The 22,370-nt window shown below is 45.5% G+C and overlaps 1 protein-coding gene across 1 annotated transcript in view; it reads left to right on the top strand.

The window, feature by feature from the left end:
* Positions 1-22,370, top strand: part of LOC120027396 (alpha-1,6-mannosylglycoprotein 6-beta-N-acetylglucosaminyltransferase B-like) — a 144,680-nt gene that overhangs the window by 27,197 nt on the left and 95,113 nt on the right. The window contains 2 exon segments of the mRNA XM_038972317.1: positions 19,428-19,526; positions 21,626-21,657. Coding sequence (XP_038828245.1) covers positions 19,428-19,526; positions 21,626-21,657 — 131 coding nt within the window.

The following is a 22,370-nucleotide window of genomic DNA, read 5'->3' on the forward strand; positions in this document are numbered from 1 at the left end:
TGTACCTGAGGATGTATTTCAAGGCCTACCTTCAAACACAGTGCCTCTTTGCTTGAAATCATGGGAAAATCAAAAGAAATCAGCCAAGACCTCAGAAAAAAAATTGTAGACCTCCACAAGTCTGGCTCATCCTTGGGAGCAATTTCCAAATGCCTGAAGGCTACCCGAAACGTTTGACCCAAGTTAAACAATTTAAAGGCAATGCTACCAAATACTAATTGAGTGTATGTAAACTTCTGACCCACTGGGAATGTGATGAAAGAAATACAAGCTGAAATAAATAATTCTCTCTACTATTATTCTGACATTTCACATTCTTAAAATAAAGTGGTGTTCCTAACTGACTTAAGACAGGGAATTTTTACTAGGATTAAATGTCAGGAATTGTGAAAACTGAGTTTAAATATATTTGGCTCAGGTGTATGTAAACATCCGACTTCAACTGTACCTCCTCCATCTCCTGTAATTTGAAAAAACGAATTTGAATTGAATAATGTCTGAAAAATGCTCAACTATCACTCTTCACTCACTATTCACTCTTCTCTATCCAACAATGTCACCAAGCTTCTCAACACATAGAACCCCCCAAATGCGTTGTGGCACAATCCCAATACAACACGCTAGGTTCATTCTCTGATCCTACATCTATGATTGGATAGACAACATGTCAGTTCATACTGCAAAATCTTTGATTGGTTGGAGGATGTCCTCTGGAAGTGGTTATAATTACCATGTATATCTATGGGAGGGGGTGAGGCCTACCAGCCTCCTAGGAGGATGGAAGGAAGATGGAGGATGGAAGCTATCTGTCCTCCGGCTACACCATGGTGTTAGCCCAGACAGTGCTGTTGAAGACCTTCATTGCAAAACACTGTATTTTAACTTTTTTTATGTTTCACTATTTTTATTTTTATGAAATTTCACTGAGGAGGATGGGCCTCTCCTTCCTCTTCTGAGGAGCCTCCACTGGCCTAAGTCACACACATTGACAGGGAGAATGTTGACTATTGACTAGTCTATGTTGACTACTGTATGTTGACTATTGACTATCAACTGACTATTGACTAGTTGACAACATACTAGTGAGTGGTTGACTGGTTTGTTTGTGCAGTGTAAGGTAAACTAACCAACGTTGTCATTTTATACAGTAAACACTGTCTTTTCATACAGTAAACACATATTCGTTACATACAGTAAACACTGTCATTTCATACAGTAAACACAGTCTTTTCATACAGTTGTTTCATACAGTAAACACATAGTCGTTTCATACAGTAAACACAGTCTTTTCATACAGTTGTTTCATACAGTAAACACAGTCTTTTCATAGTCTATTCATACAGTAAACACTGTTTCTTAAATGGATTCTATACTTGCATCCTGAAGAACCTCTCCTGTTAATAGTGATTGAATAAACAACTTTATGTAAATGCATTCCAGTATATATAAGGAAATGCCCAACATTTAATCGAAGTAGAAACATGGACAAGTTATTCCAGACTTGGCCTCCAGAGTGGCACAGCAGTCTAAGGCAATGCATCACAGTGCTTGAGGCGTCGCTACAGACTTGGCTTCGATCACAGGCTGTGTCGCAGCCGGCCGTGACCCATGAGGCGGTGCACAATTGGCCCAGCGTCGTCTGGGTTAGGGGAGGGTTTGGCTGGCCGGGATGTCCTTGTCCCATCGCGCACTAGTGACTCCTGTGGCGGGCCGGGTGCAGTGCACGCTGACACATTGGTGCGTCTGGCTTCCGGGTTAAGCGAGCAGTGTGTCAAGAAGCAGTGTGGCTTGGCAAGGTCGTGTTTCAGAGGACGCATGGCTCTCGACCTTCGCCTCTCCCTAGTCCGTATGGGAGTTGCAGCGATGGGACAAGACTGTAACTACCAATTGGATAAAAGTTTAAAACATTTCAAATATTCCCGACTTTCATGAGTTGTCCAGAGGCGGAGGAGAAAGACACAGACATATAGAGGACAGGCTAAACAGGTCTAATCTCTGTAATCTCCTCTCTCCAGTCTGGTCTCCTGTCTAGTCGCTGTTATTAATCATTAATCACTCGGCAGGGGAAAGAAATGAGTCAATAGTTGATATTCTAGATAGGTCCACTGAGAGTGTGTGTGGGCGCTTACTGTGTGACTGTGTGTGTACAAGAGAGGGTACGAATGCATATACGTGTAAGTATGTGCATGCATTTGCATGTGTGCAAGTGTGATGGAATAAAATACAAAATAAAATCCTTTATCTGTGATGAAATCTTCTGGTGATGAAATCTCCTGACTCACTTATGCTGTCATCGCGGGGTAAACTATTTGATCAAAGGGACCGATAGAGTAAATGCACAACCCATCACTACATCCGTAGAACGAATACAACACGTATCATCAGCCAGTCCCTTCTCAGGTAATGTGATTAAGCAAGTGCCGCCTGCTACTGCGATTCCTCTGCCCCGGACGGGAGCTCATTGGAGCCGACATGGCTGTGAGATTAGACTGGGTGAGAGCCAGCCCTGAGTGCTCCAAAGGGACCTCATACAGATTACCCTCAGTGTGTTAGAGAGACGAGGAGAGGGGAGTAGATATCTACTGTGTCTTACTCCAGCTAAACACACTCTCTAGTTCCGCCATGGTAAGGCCTGTCTTGTAGTTACTCAAAGGTACGCACGGCTTGCTTTTCTCACATAGTTGATGCTGCCTCTTTTGTTGTCGACTGCAGCCAACCAGGCTAACATTTTGTTTTTGAGCGCTATCAGAAATGTTTTTTCCCAAGTTGAACTGATTTTCATGGTTGTACAGTACAGTGACTCCCTGCCATTTGCCGTTGCAACTTGCCATTCTCACACAGTGAACTGCACATTCAGTTCACCTTGCTACTGTGTATGGAGGAGAATGCTGTGCTGTTGAAGGCAAAGTACCACATGTACTGTGGAAGGATTCTGTTTAGTAGCAACATTTTTTAACAATGCCTCCTGCTTCCCGCTGTGACTTCCTGCTAGGAACAAAACATCAACTACTTTAATATTTTTGAGGTTATAGCAAAGGCGGAGAAGTTTGGTGGCTCGGGAATTGTACTTCTCGGTTCTAGCTCAGCAAAGATCTCCACTTCACCCGGTAGCAATCTGGTTGGCAGTCAGCTAGCACACAGTACGGTTGTATATGAATAAGTATGAATGTCTAACTCCCTGCATTTTCACCAGTTCAGGCGTCCATTTTGGCTCATCACGTTTATTTATCCACCGTGACCCCTTGCGGTTTCACCAATTTTGGTGAACATTTTGGCTCAACTCATTAATATAGCCCCTCACCACCACCTGGTGTTTCACCCTGATCTCCTGCAGTTTCACCACACCAGGCGTCCATTTTGGCTCAGCGTATGTATTTTGCCCCATGTGTCCCCGCTGCTGTTTCACCAGTTGCTCGCTTCATTACCTGTATGTCAGGAGTAAATAACAGGATGAATGAATGGTGCCAGGCCAATGAAGTGGGCCATCAACCATCATGCACCTGGCTCTGCCTTTTAATGCAGACTGGGAGCGGGCAGCTGCTAATATATCTGCTGAGGGCTGAGTGAGTGAGAGAATAAGTGAGAGAGAGAGAGAGAGAGAGAGAACAAGAGAGGCTGTTAGATAAGAAAGGTAGAGAGAGCAGAAAGAGAGCGAGAAAGGGTGAGAGATGGAGATGGAGAGAGAGAGAGGGAAGGCAGAGAGAGCAGGAGGGAAACAGAGGAGAAGGAAAAAGAGAGAGGAGAGAGAAATAGAGAAGGGAGAAAGAGAGAGAGAGCATTGAGAGACGAGATGTCTGGTTGAGTAGCTATTCTCCACTCTCCAAGCCTCTCTCTCTACTGGTTTTTCTCTCCAAAGCGAGATGAGATTATGTTTTTGTTTTCTATTTCACAGCCCACAGTGTCATTAGCAGTAAGCTCTCCATCTCTCGAGTGACAACCCGAGCAATTTTCCAATTCCTGTTTGCTAAAGCCTATGTCAATAAATATGTTTATACAGAACGCAAGAGAGGAATGTAGTCTAGACAGAGCAGATAATTCCACCAAAGCAGCGCAAAATATCCAGTCAGAAAATATGTCTCTCTCTCTCTCTCTGTCTCTCTCTCTCTCTCTCTATCTCTCTCTCTCTCTCTCTCTCAGCAATATCAATAACCTATATGAAAATCAGATGACAAGTTTAATCAACTTTAAGCTTATGAAGAAGAAATGATCTGAGCAGGATAGGAAAAACCCTGACCCTCCATGCAAGGTTAAAAAACAAATGAACAACATTATCTTTTGTCATAATTTGTCCAGTTGTACCATGTGATTTCGTACTATAGCCCAACGGTGGTTTTAGCTGGTTTTAGCCGAGGCGGGGATGAGGGCCAATAGGGCGCGTTACCATCAAATTTCACAGTGTTTTATGAGTACTACTTCCCCATCTCTATTTTGTCTCTCTTACTTTCTCCCTTTATCTCTCCATCTCTCCAACTGCTCTCTCAAGGTAGGGTAAGTCAGAGTCTCACTTTTCATCCCCTCTCTCACTCTCCATCCCCTCTCTCTCACTCTCCATCCCCTCTCTCTCACTCTCCATCCCCTCCCTCTCACTCTCCATCCTCTCTCTCTCACTCTCCATCCCCTCTCTCTCACTCTCCATCCCCTCCCTCTCACTCTCTATCCCCTCCCTCTCACTCTCCATCCCCTCTCTCTCACTCTCCATCCCCTCTCTCTCACTCTCCATCCCCTCTCTCCCACTCTCTATCCCCTCCCTCTCACTCTCCATCCCCTCTCTCTCACTCTCCATCCCCTCTCACTCACTCTCCATTCCCTCTCTCTCACTCTCAATCCCCTCTCTCTCACTCTTCATCCCCTCTCTCACTTTCTATCCTCTCTCTCACTCTCCATCCCCTCTCTCTCACTCTCTATCCCCTCTTTCTCACTCTCCATCCCCTCCCTCTCACTCTCCATCCCCTCTCTCTCACTCTCCATCCCCTCTCTCTCACTCTCCATCCCCTCCCTCTCACTCTCTATCCCCTCCCTCTCACTCTCCATCCCCTCTCTCTCACTCTCCATCCCCTCTCACTCTTCATCCCCTCTCTCACTTTCTATCCCCTCTCTCACTCTCCATCCCCTCTCTCTCATTCTCCATCCACTCTCTCTCTCACTCTCTATCCCCTCTCTCTCACTCTCCATCCCCTCCCTCTCACTCTCTATCCCCTCCCTCTCACTCTCCATCCCCTCTCTCTCACTCTCCATCCCCTCCCTCTCCCTCTCCATCCCCTCCCTCTCACTCTCCATCCCCTCTCTCTCACTCTCCATCCCCTCCCTCTCACTCTCCATCCCCACCCTCTCACTCTCCATCCCCTCTCTCTCACTCTCCCTCCCCTCTCTCTCACTCTCCATCCCCTCCCTCTCACTCTCCATCCCCTCCCTCTCACTCTCCATCCCCTCTCTCACTCTCCATCCCCTCCCTCTCACTCTCCATCCCCTCCCTCTCACTCTCCATCCCCTCTCTCTCACTCTCCATCCCCTCTCTCTCACTCTCCATCCCCTCTCTCTACTTTCCTCCAATACTCTCCCCCTGTCTCTCTCCCAGGGCAACGTGGTGCCCTGTCACATTAACACACAGTGACGTCCAGGGTCCTGCCTCGTGGTGGAAAGTGGCCCCCTGAAGCCCTATGTCTCAGTTGTCCACAAAGCCACGAAGCCCAGTGAATAAATGGCAGTCGGCAAAGCTAATGCAGGCTGAGGAACAGACATGTTTACATAAGGGAGTCATTAAGACAAGAGGAGGCGCCGTATTTGACTGTCGGCATTGGGGACTTATTGTAAGGATGTACATGTGTGTGCTGTTGGTCCTGTATGGCTCAGCTGGAAGAGTGTGGCACTTGCAACGCCAGGGTTGTGAGTTCGATTCCCATGGGGGATCAGTACAAGCAAATACGAAAATGTACGCACTCACTACTGTGAGTTGCTCTGGATAAGTATATGCTAAAAGACTCAGATGTTAACCTTGCCGTGGGATGTACAGGTTAACATTGTAAGGCCGTAAGCCTTTCCCAGTACATGCACAAGGATATGTTTCAGGGGACAGTACACTGTCAGCCCACAGGGGACACTGACAGTGTGTGTGTCTGAATGTAAAGACATTGACAGAGGTAGCTGCGCCTCGTGCCAGGTTCCCATAGCTGCAGCCCTAGCTTGACTTACAGCAGCCTTAGTCATTCTGCTCACACAGTGTGTGGCTGGGATTGGCGCTTTAGCTTTAGGTCGTCCTTGTCATTGACAGCATAGAAAGTCATGTTGACATTGAACGTCACTCACAATGCATCTACTGCTACATTACCCTTCCCAGGGACTGCAGATGCAAATAACAGGTTGCTTTGTGTATAACACGGTCCTTTAAAATAGATGAAAAGATCAAATATATACTCTTCCTGATCCTGCTGTACCTATTATTTCCCTTCTCCATTAACATCCATTCAGTGCACGCCAAACCCATTACCCTTTCATATATTATTATGCAATTTGATCCCTATTCATACATTGTTTTTATCTGTGCCCATTTCTGGCCCTAATTGGGCTGTTTTCCCAAGTGCTGACTGGCTGTTGTGTGAGGAGGAGTGGGCTTCAAGGCTCCACTCAGTTTCAGAGTCTGACATCATGCACAACAGCATACAAGGCACGGTGCAAAAATTACCCTACTGCTGGTGAAAGACATGGGATGAAAGAGAGCGAGAGAGAGAGGGAGTGTGTGTGCGCGTGCGCGTACGTGTGTGTGTGAGAAAAACAGAGAGAGAAAAGGAGAGAGAGGGAGAGAGTGCTGATCCGAACTGAGTAGCGCAACTTCAGAGAAGCAGAAATCAAAGAATGGGTTCTGAGAGGATTTGCTAAAGATGTGGGGGGAAAGGGGGGATGAAGAGAGGAGGAGGGAGGGAGGGAGGAAGAAGAGGGGTGGAGAAGCTTTAATTACAGCTGTGTAGTGGAGCCAGATAGATACAGCTAGTACTCTACACATACACTCGCTCTCTGTCGTTTTTTTCTCTCTCATCCCTTCTTCTTTGGCGTGCACTTTGGAAGAGAGACAGACACAAAGGAGAAGTGACAGAAGTTGTCTGCACTAATAGACTGAGAGCTCGCTTATCTCCCTCCCTCTTTCTCTCCCTCTCTCTTTCTCTTTCCCCCTCTGCAGCTTTGAGTTTGGAATACTATGTTGTCTCGCAAACAGTGAGTAGCCCCAAACGAAAACCGTCAGGACGTTATGGGCGCTTCGGGCGAAACTGAAAGAGGGAAACTGAGAAAGGTGTTTTACTTGTCTCACACTGACAGTTGTGTGTCTTCAGCCTTTGTATATCTCACAGCTATACGCCTGGCAAACGAGGTTTGTTCTTTGAGAACATTTTCATGCATTACTGCTTGTTCTCATGTCATCGGCACTGCACTCTTAGGAGAACCCTTTTGGTTCCAAGTGAAACCTTTTTTGGGTCCAGGTAGCCGAAGAATCCTTTAAGGTTCTAGATAGCACCTTTTTTTCTTAGAGTATACTGTATATTGACTTACTCTTTTACCACACTATGACATTATTTATGGGGCCTCGGTGCTTTATTGTTTTGTGGACCTCTACAATTACAGCTACTTCCTGATTCAATGCTTATTTACCTTATTCGGATTGGCTCAAAGCCCACATACCCCACTGTCCTGATCCAGTGTAGCATGAAAACCTGCAACCCATGAGAAAGCTGGCTTCCTGTCCACATTTTGCAATCAAATCCTTTTTTTCACTCCGTCAACTAATGAGTAGAAATCCCCCATGATAGCTATGATAATTGAACTGCATCTAATTACATCTAATTTAATTCCAGTTTGGAAATGGAGATGAGATGGAGAGGAGATCGCAGGCTTTACCCACTCGTCAAACACTGGTTCAATATACATTGTTTCCATTAACATTCACTTTAAAGTATATCTGATGATGTTGAATCAACGTGGGAAACTATTGAATTTGCAAAAAGTCATCGACGTAAGTCATCGACGTAAGTCATCGACGTAAGTCATCAACGTAAGTCATCAACGTAAGTCATCAACGTAAGTCATCAACGTAAGGGCATTCAGCCTTTTTTTCAGCCAACTTTTTTTTTTAATGTTGATTTTACATTGAATTCACCTTAGTTGAAAACTTAACCAAATGTAAAACAACACTAGACGTTGAACTGACGTCTGTGCCCAGCGGGTAGGCACACTTCTAGGATCAGAGCATTCTCAGAAAATCCTGCCCTCAATACCTGTTAGTGCTGGAACATCCAAAACTGACCTTAGATCAGTGCTTTGCTGTAAACAGCATGGAGGTTATAATATATAACATTGTGTTCACTCTGCTGCACTCTATAGAGAGGAACAGGGAGGGGAGAGGAGAGGTGGCAAGGAGGGGAGAGAGAGAGGAGAGGTGGCGAGGAGGGGAGGGAGAGAGGTGGATCCCATACGTGCAAAATAGATGTACCAGGCTGTGAAGATTTGCTGGAAACACACACACACACACACACACACACACACACACACACACACACACACACACACACACACACACACACACACACACACACACACACACACACACACACACACACACACACACACACACACACACACACACACACACTGGCAAACCTACCTACTGGGAGTACATGAGTGTATGATGAGTGTGAATGCGTTTGTCCATATGCCTGTCTGTGTCAGAACGTATACATGTGGTACATTCAGGGATGTGTGTTGCTCTGCTCCAGTTCATCTCCCTGTAAGTGTCAACTATGTCATCTCTAGTCAAGCCTGACATGTACTTCACCCCATGAATATGCAAACAGCCTTTGGCCAATCTCACTAACACCTCATCCTGTTGCCTGCTCCCTAACTGCACACCTCACACCTCGATCTGAGACACTGCTGAGTGAGTCGCATTGGGAGCCTGGCTACGATTGTACACACACACAGCAAACTAGTACAGGAGGAACTACAGTACAGTATATTCCACTATATTCTATTTACTGTGTATCTTTTTTCATGCCAGCGGGGGAGACAGAGGGACTTCACAATGAACAACTCCTGGTGCACATTATGTGTTATAGGATGATGTGGACACAGAGTCAGGGTTTCTGTTGTGCTTGCTAGTGTATATTAAAGGTCTATGGGTGTTTATAGTCTGTCCAAGAAAACGCAACCTGACCCACTGGCAACCGATTCTGCACAACACAACTGAAATGACCAGCATTTTCAGCTCATGGTTTACAATCCACCACCACATCGGGCTATGCCTCCATTGTCCTCCACATAGAGTCTTTTCACAGCGTTCACAACACGGCACAAAGATTATGCTGCATTTAACAGCCCACTGAGTGCTGAAGGGTCCTTTGGCTCTGACACAACATGAAAAGAGTGGGAAACAGAGAGGGAGTGCTTTTTAGCATCCCACTGAAGTGGAGGAGAGGAAAGGGGTAGAGAGGAGAGGGGTGGAGAGGGGTGCTAGTGTGAAGTAAACAGTGCGTCTGTCCATTAAGAGAGGAACACACATAGAGAAGTGAGGACTGTTAGTACCAGGTACCATGTCCTTCCATTAAGGGTGTGTTGTTGAACAGTGGCACTGGGTCGTTGTGCCCTGAGGTGTGTGGGTGTTTGTGTGTGCGTGTGAGGAGGGTGTGTGTGTGTGCGTGTGTGTGTGCGTGTGTGCGTGTCACTTCTCTGTGTGTGTTCCTCTCTTGATGGACAGACCCACTGTTTACTTACTGGGCCAGTCAACACAGTCCTGCCTCTGTATCTTAGCAGGTATTGTAGAGGTGAACTACTCTAGCTGAGAGAAACAAAGAGTTGGCATTCTGTCTAAAACACAGGTTGTGACCGACATAAAAGCAGACAAAAGTTTTCTCCTGCTTAGAGTTAGCCTCTCCCATACTGAGGGGGGGGGGTGTATGAGCTAGTCAATACTCCCTGGAGCAACACACACACACACACACACACACACACACACACACACACACACACACACACACACACACACACACACACACACACACACACACACACACACACACACACACACACACACACACACACACAACCCCCCCACCCCACACACTCTGTTCAGTAGCCCTGTTAGAGACACTAACAGGAATATTCCTTTCACGCCTCACCCGCTCTCAGACCTGGGGTGAAATACGATGTGTCGTGACACTAAATATTCAGGGCAATATGGTGGTTGAAGCTGGGGAGAGTAATGGTGCTACAGTGATGTACGCCATGCCACCCCACGCTAACTGGAGCCCCCCAACACACTGTGACATAGTACCAGCCAAGAGAAGGAACAGACGGTCTGGTTAGCTCACCCACTACTGAATCTTCAAATCTGATCAATTTGACCGAATCGGACATTTATTTTCACCTCAGATTTACGTTTAAGAAGAATGTAGGGTTATTCATAAGACGAGGTCAACAATCGATTAAGAAGTCGTTTTGAAGAATGTGTTCGAGAATGTATTGATTCACACAGTGCACAGTCAATTAGACTCCTGATATAAACAGAATTTAAATAGTTGCTATTCGTACTTTTTCACTTGGTTTTATTCTTCTTCTCCTGGAGAGAAAGGACATACATTGACTGTGGTAACAGTTTCTATCCTATGTTAACTCATATACATAATAATTAGGAGGATGCTTATGTTTGTCATATTTCACACGTGAATTGGAAATGACATTTTTGCATATCCCACTCCCCCTGAGAGAGTGGGGTCAGAGCCAGGGATCAGCCATTATTGACAGGAGACCCTGGAGCAATTAGGGTTAATTGCCTTGCTCAAGGGCACATCGGCAGATTTTTCACCTAGTCGGCTCGGGGATTTGAACCAGTGACCTTTCACTTACTGGCCCAATGCTCTTCTGTTATTTGATCTTCAAGGAGGGCAGACGGGTGTACTTGAACCCCTTTAAGCTCTCAGAGCCTTGTTCATCCTCTTTCTTGTTGCGGCACTAAGACGAAGACACTGATTTTCTACAGGTACCTTTCAGCGCATGTCAATATCCCTCGCAAACAAGGAAGCTCCGTATGAAACACTAGGGTCCCCCTGGGAGAGCTCATGCTAATACTGTGTTCACTGAGGATCAGCACAGAGACAAAGCTATGGTTGACTGGCTCAATAGAGCTATAGGAAGTAGACGATAACAAGTAGATTGGCCTGTAGCTGGCTCAATAGAGATACCGCGAGTATCAAATCAAATGTATTTATATAGCCCTTTTTACATCAGCGATGTCACAAAGTGCTTATACAGAAACCCCGCCTAAAACCCCCAACAGCAAGCAATGCAGATGTAGAAGCACGGTGGCTAGGAACAACTCCCAAGAAAGGCAGGAATCCAGGAAGAAACCTAGAGAGGACCCAGGCTCTGAGGGGTGGCCAGTCCTCTTTTGGCTGTGCCGGGTGGAAATTAAAAGAGTACATGGCCATTAAGGCCAGATCGGTCTTCAAGATGTTCAAACGTGCATAGATGACCAGCAGGGTCAAACAATAATAACAGTGGTTGTAGAGGGTGCAACAGGTCAGCACCACAGCAGTAAATGTAAGTTGGCTTTTCATAGCTTAGCATTCCGAGGTCTAGACAGCAGGTGCGGTAGAGAGAGAGAAGGAGGGAGAGAGAGGGAGGGAGAGGGAGAGAGAGGGACGAAAACAGCAGGTCCAAGACAAGGTACCACGTCCAGTGAATAGGTCAGGGTTCCATAGCCACAGGCAAAACAGCAGAAACTGGATCAGCAGCAAGACCAGGTGGACTGAGGACAGGGACAGCCAGGAGTCATCAGGCCAGGTAGTCCTGAGGCACGGCTAGACTGGCTTGTAGCTGAATCTGGATACACTCTTAGAAAAAAAGGGCAGCTTTCGACCTGGAAACAAAAGGTTTCTACCAGAAACCGAATAGGTTTCTTCAAAGGGTTCTCCTATGGGTACAGCCGAAGAACCCTTGAAGGTTCTAGATAGCACCTTTTATTCTAAGATTGTCGAGCTATAACAACTACACTGACATGAGGCTAGCTCTAAGAGCTACAGTACGTGGAGTGGACTGACCTGTAGCTGACTCTGAGTTGACTGATTGTTGATGTCTCTCCGAGGATGCAGCAAGTACAGTGGATTGACCTGTAACTGACCCTACAGCATGTCGATGACCTATAGTTGCCTGTTGAGCTAATGTATTCAGACTGCCTAGTGGCATGTTCATGTTAATGATTTGACCTCTAATATGTGAGGTAATTACCAGCGGCCTGCGTGGTCACATTGTGCCTTTGGGCGATTCCACACGAGCGAAATATATTTTCTATGACTCAGATTGTTCTGGCAATTCTCACATAGAAACTTCATTGGGAGGAATGTTAGAAATGTTTTTGACTTTTTGTATCGCAAACCATTTTGGAGAAAATCATGATGAAAGTGACTTTTTTAGGCCCTAAGACACTGTGATCTGTGAACCGTACATGATACAGACGACATCACGGTGTAGTTCTGCTCTTTTATAGTGTGCTCTATCATAAGGAGCATGTCTAGATTCTGAAAAAAACAACAGTCATATTCATCTATTCAATATTAGATGTTGTTTAAAACACTACCCTCTACAAGAACATACAATTTCCATAGTGGGCTCTCTGCTAATTCTAAAGGTATGATCCATTTTATGAGCACCACCAACACCATGAATGGGAAAATGGATTCAAAAGGAAATTTGACTTGCGGACTGACCAATCCTAAAGCTCTGATTGGTTAATTGCCTATAATTTAAATATATATGTATAAAATTGGTCATATTATTAAAAGTACCAGAGAGCCCCCTCTGGAAATGTGACGTGTTTGAACAGTATGTCTAAAACTAGGCTAAATCAAAAAGGTTTGTTTTGAGATATTCAGATTTTTTATGTTGAATAAATGATTGTGGGAATGTGTATTTTAGAATCTAGACATACGTACTTGAGAGAACACTACAAGGCGTATAATGACACCATGATGTCGTCTGTATCATGTACGGTTCACAGATCATAGTGTCTTACAGGAGGCATGTACTGTATAGGTCTAAAAAGGGCCTAAAATGACCAATTTCATCATGACTTTCTCGAAAATTGTTTGTGATACAAATGTAAAAACCATGTTAAACATCCTTCCTCCCTATGAAGTTTCTATGTGAGAATTGACAGAACAATCTGAGATACAGTACAAAAAATATTTTCCACTGCCGCTGGCCTGTAATCGCCACTTTACTAACTGATCCAGGGTCATTGTGTGGTTTGCTCTTAATACTACTGTTAACTGGTAGCCTACCCATTGACAGTCATCTTCTATTTAACCACCAGACCGTTGAACTAAGCTTCTGGCTGCATCACAAATGCCTTTTTAATTGGCATTTTGTTAATAAAAATAACCTAAATTACCTCCATTACATTGTTATAATGACCCTTTTAACACAGCAGCCAATGAGATCAAATGGAGGGTTTCCATGTGCCAATAAGATCGCAGGAAGACGTTTCCGTGTCCAAATGACCATCGCGATCATTACGGCTCATCAGGAGTCAATGAAAGCTAGGACGGTCGTCAAGGTAACACGCCACACGGTGATGGGTTGACACGGCGATGCGTTAGGACCCCAAGGACACTATGTCACTCATTGTCACACAGGGGCCTCATCTGTCACCGTGGAGGGAGATAACTACCAGATTGCGTGGGGGGAGAAAAAGAGAGAAAAGTAGAGAGAGGAGGAGAGAGAGAAGAGAGTAGAGAAAGAGACAGAGGCAATGAGACAGATTCTAGAAGAGAGTAGTGAGAGTTCAAAAGAGGTGGGGAGAGAGGGAGTGAGAGAGGGAGAGATAATAGGCAGAAAGAAAGAAAGAAAGAAAGTAGGGAGAGGAGAGAGCGATAGTATGAAGAGAGGGAGAAAGAGAGAGCGATGGTGAGGAGAAAAGTGAAAGAGAGAGATAATAGGTTGCCATGGAAAGAAAAAATTGTGACCTTCTCTCACAGCTCTCCTGTAGAGGACTTAATCTGCTGTAATTACCTGACAAGTCAATAGGACTGGAGTGTGATGGCGGAGAGGCCTCACACCAGGTGACTACCATGACAATCACACCTCATACCCACTGGCATGATGATAGAGCAGACAAGACTATACAGTGACCTCTCTGTCTTAAAGGGAATGGTCTCTGATACTTTTAGTCATAGAGTTGTATGCCACAAGGCAGTGGTGTGAAGTACTTAACTAAAACTACTTTAAAGTACTACTTAAGTAGTTTTTTCTGGTATCTGTACTTTACTTGACTATTTATATTTTTGGCAACTTTTACTTTAACTTCACTACATTCTTTAAAAAAATATTGTACTTTTCACTCCATACATTTTCCCTGACACCCAAAAGTACTCGTTACATTTTGACAGGAAAATGGTCATATTCACACACTTATCTAGAAAACATCCCTGGTCATCCCTACTGCCGCTGATCTGTTAGACTCATTAAACACAAATGCTTTGTTTGTAAATTATGTGTGAGTGTTGGAGTGTGCCCCTATCTATCCATCAATAACAAAATATTTTTTTAATTGTGCAATCTGGTTTGTTAAATATAAGGAATTTGAAATGATTTATATTTTTACTTTTACTGTCACGTTCGCTGGAATAAATGTCGGACCAAGGCGCAGCGGATGTTGAGTTCCACATTATTTATTAGAAAGTGAAACTTAGCAAAGACAAAAACAAATAAACAATAAACTAACAACGAACCGTGACTACAGAGATGCTACGTGCAATAACTCAAAACAATATCCCATAAACACAGGTGGGAAAAACAGCTACTTAAATATGATCCCCAATTAGAGACAACGATTACCAGCTGCCTCTAATTGGGAATCATACAAAAATCACCAACATAGAAAATAAACTAGAACACCACATAGAAATAAATCAACTAGATCACCCTCAGTCACGCCCTGACCCACTTCACCATAGAGAAACAATGGCTCTCTATGGTCAGGGTGTGCCATTTACGTTTGAAACTAAAGTACAGTTTAGCAATTCCATGTACTTTTGATACTTGCGTATATTTATAACCAAAATACTTCAAGACTTTTACTCAAGTAGTATTTTCCTGGGGCACTTTCTCTTTTACTTGAGTCATTTCCTATGAAGGTATCTTTACTTTTACTCAAATATGACAATTGAGTACTTTTTCCACCACTGCAACATGGCAGTATTTGAGCTATGTGTTCCTTTTATTCTTCCAATTGGTTGGTTGGTATTGGTTGGGGTAGGCAGCTCACTCCAGATGATTATCACTACCATCGAACCTCATACCCACTGACATTATGATGGAGAAGAATATACTGTGACCTCTCTGCCTTAAAGGGAATGATCCAGTTGTCACGCCCTGACCTTAGAGATCCTTTTTATGTCTCTATTTTGGTTTGGTCAGGGCGCGTGTTGGGGTGGGCATTCTATGTTTTGTGTTCTATGTTTTTTATTTCTGTGTGTTTGGTGTGGTTCTCAATCAGAGGCAGCTGTCTATCGTTGTCTCTGATTGAGAACCATACTTAGGTAGCCTTTTCCCACCTGTGTTTTGTGGGTAGTTGTTTTCTGTCTTTGTGTCTGTACCAGACAGGACTGTTTCGTTTCATGCTCTTTGTTATTTTGTTTAGTGTTCTGTTTTAATAAATTAACATGAACACTTACCACGCTGCGCTTTGGTCCGATGATTCCTCATCTTCAGACGACGAACGTTACACCAGTGCTGTATCTGACCTAAGAGTTTCTCTCACCTTTCAGTGACCATCCCTTTATGGTTTTCTAAGCTACAGTCTGGTATCTTGGGAATAGTTCAATGGTCATTTTAGTATATATATATATAAAACATTAGGAACACTGGCTCTTTCCATGACAAAAACTGTCCATGTGACTCCAGGTGAAAGCTATGAACCCTTATTGATGTCACTCATTTTTAAGCCTTGAGACAATTGAGAAATGGATTGTGTACACGTGGGGTATGGTAGTAGATGTCAGGCGCACCGGTTTGAGTGTAACTGCAACACGTGGGGTTTTTCACGCTCAACATGAGCCAGCATCCCTGTGTAATGCTTTTGACACCTTGTAGAGTCCATGCCCTGACAAATTTAGGCTGTTCTGAGGGCAAAAGGGGGTGCATCTAAAAATTAGGAAGGTGTTCTTAATGTATAGTGCATTCGGAAAGTATTCAGACTCCTTCACTTTTTCCACATTTTGTTACGTTACAGCCTTAATATAAAATTGATTAAATATTTTTTTCCCCCTCATCAATCTACACACAATACCCCATAATGACAAAGCAAAAATGAAAATATCAAATTAACATAAGTATTCAGAACCTTTACTCAGTACTTTGTTGAAGCACCTTTAGTAGCGATCAAAGCCTCAAGTTTTCTTGGGGATTACTCTACAAGCTTGGCACACCTGTATTTTGGGAGTTTCTCCCATTCGTCTCTATAGATCCTTTCAAGCTCTGTCAGGTTGGATGGGGAGCACAGCTATTTTCAGGTCTCTCCAGAGATGTTCGATCGGGTTCAAGTCCAGGCTCTGGCTGGGCCACTCAATGACATTCAGAGGCTTGTCCTGAAGCCACTCCTGCATTGTCTAGGCTGTGTGCTTAGGTTCGTTGTCTTGTTGGAAGGTAAACCTTCGCCCCAGTCTGAGGTCCTGAGCGCTCTGGAGTAGATTTTCATCAAGGATCTCTCTGTACTTTGCTCTGTTCATCTTTCCTTCGATCCTGACTTGTCTCCCAGTCCCAGCTGCTGAAAAACATCCCCACAACATGATGCTGCCACCACCATGCTTCACCGTAGGGATGGTGCCAGGTTTCCTCCAGACGTGAGGCTTGGCATTCATGCCAAAGAGTTCAATCTTGGTTTCCTCAGAACAGAGAATCTTGTTTCTCATGGTCTGAGAGTCTTTAGGTGCCTTTTGGCAAACTCCAAGCCGGCTGTCATGTGCCTTTTACTGAGGAGTGGCTTGCGTCTGGCCACTCTTCCATAAAGGCCTGATTGGTGGAGTGCTCCAGAGATGGTTGTCCTTCAAGAAGGTTCTCCCATCTTCACCGAGGAACTCTGACGCTGTGTCAGAGTGACCATCGGGATCTTGGTCACTTCCCTGACCAAGGCCCTTCTCCCCTGATTGCTCAGTTTGGCAGGACAGCCAGCTCTAGGAAGAGTCTTTGTGGTTCCAAACTTCTTCCATTTGAGGATGATGGAGGCCACTGTGTTCTTGGGGACCTTCAATGCTGCAGAAATGTTTTGGTACCCTTCCACAGATCTGTGCCTCGCCACAATCCTGTCTTGGAGCTCTACGGACAATTCCTTCCTCGTGGCTTGGTTTTTGCTCTGACATGCACTGTCAACTGTGGGACCTTATATAGACAGGTCTGTGCCTTTCCAAATCATGTCCAATCAATTGAATTCAGCACAGGTGGACTCCAGTCAAGCTGTAGAAACATCTCAAGGATGATCAATGGAAACAGGATGCACCTGAGCTACATTTTGAGTCTCATGGCCTGAATACTTATGTAAATAAGGCATTTCTGTTTTTGTATACATTTGCTAAAATGACAAAAAAGTGTTTTTTTGTTTTGTCATTATGGGATATTGTGTGTAGATTGATGAGTATAAATTTGTATTTAATCAATTTTACAATAAGGCTTTAATGTAACAAAATGTGGAAAAAGTGAAGGGGTCTGAATTCACTGTACACTCTGAATAAAAATATAAATGCAACGTGTAACAATTTCAAAGATTTTACTGAGTTAAAATTCATATAAGGAAATCAGTCAATTGAAATAAATAAATTAGGCCTAATCTATGGATTTCACATGACTGGGCAGGGGTGCACCCCGAAACGGTCCCCCAGGTGAAGAAGCCGGATGTGGAGGTCCTGGACTGGCGTGGTTACACGTGGTCTGCGGTTGTGAGGCCGGTTGGACGTACTGCCAAATTCTCTAAAACGATGCTGGAGGCAGCTTATGTTAGAGAAATTAACATTCAGTTCTCTGGCAACAGCTCTGGTGGACATTCCTGCAGTCAACATGCCAATTACATGCTATCTCAAAACTTGTGGCATTGTGTTGTGTGACAAAACTGTACATTTTAGAGTGGCCTTTATTGTGCCCAGCACAAGGTGCACCTGTGTAATTATCATGCTGTTTAATCAGCTTCTTGATATGCCACACCTGTCAGGTGGATGGATTATCACTAACAGCGATGTAAACAAATATGTTCACAAAATTTAAGAGAAATAAGCTTTTTGTGCGCATGGAATTTTTCAGGGATTTTTTACATCAGCTCATGAAACATGGGACCAACACTTTACATCTTGCGTTTATATTTTAGTTTAGTTTCAGTGTATATAGTTCCAATGGTCCAGTTAGTTAGAGCATGGTGGATGTGTAGCACATGGGGATGTGTGAAACTTACTCCTCAACCTGAAGTCTCCCCACTTGGGCCAGCGAATAGCTAGCTTTTCACGTGGCGCCGACTGGTAAGACAAGGCGGTCTTTTAAATACCTCAAGATGTGTTATTGCACATTGTGTCAGTGAAGGTTTGCCGGAAAGGTATCTTATTCATCTTCAGAAAATATTCATTGCATTGTAATCCTGTAAATGTTATTTCAGTCAGTCTGGCCCAATATGTTGTCTGGCTGTGTTTTATATAGAGCTGTTGTAGATTGATTGTGTATATGACCTTGGTTTGTCTAGCCAGTCACCACCACATAATCCTATAAAGAGAAGCGGAACAATCAAAGCATCAAGAGGATAAAGAGCCTGGCCTTACACACACACACACACACACACACACACACACACACACACACACACACACACACACACACACACACACACACACACACACACACACACACACACACACACACACACACACACACACACACAGACACACACACACACACACAGACACACACACACACACACACACACACACACAGTGTCTGCACCTACGACCTCTCTGATTCACTAGGGTGAAATAAATACAGCCGTGGTTACACGTAATTTCATCCCCCGGAGTGCGGGGAATGTCAACACGATTAGTTCCACTTCATAGTTCCGTAACTCAGGCCTTTGCGGCAGTGTGTACCATTATAAATTATACTCTAGGTGGTAGGAAGTCTGGGAGTCAGTGGTTGAAATAATTCATGTTTTAGCTTGAGCTAGGCAGGCAAAGTATGCTGCTAGCACAGGAAGCTATAGGGCAGAAAGAGAAGGATGCTTACTTAATGATATGAATTGGAGACTGGGCTCGGCTAAATAGTAAGCGTTCCGCGCTCTCTTGTTATTGGGCTTTTATCGATTGTTTACTACCTCTCACTCACTCTCTCTCTCTCCCTCTCTCTCTCTCCCTCTCGCTGTGTAGTGATGGGGGGAGTGGAGTCTCGTGGGGTGCTTAGGAAGATCAGTGACATGCTGGAGGTGATCCTGAAGAGGATGGACAGCCTCTCCAAACTGGACAACAGCACCACCAGCGACACCCGCCGTCTGGATGAACTCAGCTCGGCCATCAACAGGTACGGTCTGGATGAACTCAGCTCGGCCATCAACAGGTACGGTCTGGATGGAGTGGTGGGCTTAGGACAGGCATCTACCTTCCTTGTCTTCCCTTTTTCTCACCCACTCTTTCCTCCTCTCTTGTTGCCCGTCCTCCTCTATGCTCTTGTTTGTTTTCCTCGTCAGTTCTTCCTCCTTTTCTTCCTCCTCATCTTTTTCCTCCTCTCTTGTTATTCTCTTCATACCCTTCTCTTTCTCTCCCCTTTTGGCTGCCAGGCAGTCTTTCCTGATCTCAGCAGCTTTACTATTTGATAAAGGAAACAGGGTTGTCTGAACTTGTCACTACCTTCTTCCCAGCACAGATCCTCTTTCAGTCCCTCTGTTCCACCAATATCCAATTTGACTGTCTGTGCTCTCCATTCAATCCCTTTAACTGCATTTCACATCCGACTTCTAAGGGTCAGGTTAAAATCTGTGGAAGGACAGTGACAGGACAGACAATGAAAGAGGAATGACAGCTAGGAAGGCCAAGGGTAGGAATGGCACATACAATGGGCTGAACCAAAGCTGCCGTGGTCCAGGAGCCGAGAGCGTTACCGCTTGATCAGACCCCGGCTCTAGAATCCCTTGTGTCTATAGCCACCAGAATCAGGCCTCGTTAAATAATACCAGACGAACACTTCAGTTCAGCACTGCATGTGAAAATGGGAGCGGAAGGTGTGATATGTATTGTCTGGAACATATGGTAATGTTCCTCTCTTGCGTAAAGACTGTTTCACTCTACCTACTAATTTGAGCCAGTTTGCTACAACCGGAAAATATTCCTGCAACAACAACAAATGTAATTTGTTATGTGGATTATAAATAACCCCCTGGAGTCGATTGACACACCAGTGCGTCAATCTAAGTTACATAACAAAAAAATCCCCATCAAAATCAGTCATTTTAAGCTAAAGATATCTGTTTCTTTGCATTGGATGGGTCTCAATCCACCACATCCGCCCGTGTCGCACGTCTGCATCTGCGGTGAAAGGAGGCAGAGCTAGAGCGGTGTTTGTCTCATGGTAAACGTCTGCAGTGTACGAACGGTTTAACCTACGGCTTAACGAACGGTTTAACCTTTGACCCCCACAAGAGACCTGTCTAAAGTTGGTACCATCGATGTGCCAACTTCTGTTTGGAAGCTTCCGAACCGTTTAGGCTACAAACTAATGGGAAAGGGGAGATTCTCACAAACACGATGGTGTTCTCCGTTTTGCTCTACGAACCCTAAAGTGTCACAGCACTCTTCTGAAGGTAACCGGTAACAGTTTTAAAAAACAAATGGAAGTATGAAGGTAGTTTTGTGCCTACCCCAAAAAAGTGGTTAAATATGTGTAAAAATAAATAAATATCTATATACAGTACCAGTCAAAAGTCTGGACACACCTACAAAGGTGTCACGGTCGTGTGGAGAAACGGACCAAGGCGCAGCGTACGTAGAGTTCCACATGTTTATTAAATGAAACTCACAAAAACAATAAACAGCAAAACGAAACGTGCAGCAAATGCAGTGCTACCAGAAAACTACACAAAAACAAGATCCCACAAAACACAGTGGTGAAATGGCTGCCTAAATATGATCCCCAATCAGAGACAACAATAAACAGCTGCCTCTGATTGGGAACCATACAAGGCCAACATAGAAATAAATGCACTAGATCACCCACCCTAGTCACACCCCGACCTTAGCAAAATAGAGAATAAAAAGGCTCTCTATGGTCAGGGCATGACAGTACCCCCCTCAAAGGTGCGGACTCCGGCCGCAAAACCTGACTCTATAGGGGAGGGACCGGGTTGGCGTCTAGCATCGGTGGCTGCTCCGGTGCTTGGCGAAGTACCCACTCCGCTCGTGGATTCGCCAGCATCGGTGGCGGCTCTGGTGCGGGACTTTGCCCCCGCCCAGACCATGGGTCCGGCCATGGAGCCGGGTAGAACGCCGCACCCGGACTGGGCACTGGCGCCGAAGAAGGCTCCGGCCATGGAGCTGAGTTGACCGCTGTGCCTGGACTGGGCACCGGCGCAGAGGAAGTCTCCTGTATGGAGCGGGACTGGATGCCGTGCCTGGACTGGACATCGGCACAGAGGAAGGCTCCTGCCATGGAGTGGGACCAGACGCCGTGCCTGGACTGGGCACCAGCGCAGAGGAAGACTCCGGCCTTGGAGCGGGACTGGACGCCGTGCCTGGACTGGACATCGGCGCAGAGGAAGGCTCCTGCCATGGAGCGGGACTGGACGCCGTGCCTGGACTGGGCATCGGCGCAGAGAAGGGCTCCTGCCGTGGAGCTGGACTGGACGCCGTGCTCGGACTGGGCATCGGCGCAGATGAAGACTCCTGCCCTGGAGCTGGAGGTTCCGGACCGTGGACCGTCTCAGGATGTTCCGGACCGTGGACCGCCTCAGGAGATTCCGGACCGTGGACCGTCGCTGGAGGTTCCGACTGTGGACCGTCATTGGAGGTTCCGGACTGTGAAACGTCGCCGGAAGCTCTGGACTGGGAACTGTCGCCGGAAGCTCTGGACTGGGAACTGTCGCCGGAAGCTCTGGACTGGGGATCGTCGCATGAAGCCTGGTGCGTGGGGCCGGCACTGGTGGTACCGGACTGGTGACACACACCTCAGGGCGAGCGCGAGGAGCAGGCACAGGACGTACTGGGCTGTGGAGGCGCACTTGAGGGAGAGTGTGAGGAGCAGGCACAGGACGTACTGGACTGGGGACACGCACTTCAGGGAGAGTGTGAGGAGGAGGCACAGGACGTACTGGGCTGTGGAGG

This window comes from Salvelinus namaycush, chromosome 2 (assembly GCF_016432855.1).
Source record: "Salvelinus namaycush isolate Seneca chromosome 2, SaNama_1.0, whole genome shotgun sequence".
Classification (NCBI taxonomy): Eukaryota; Metazoa; Chordata; class Actinopteri; order Salmoniformes; family Salmonidae; genus Salvelinus; species Salvelinus namaycush.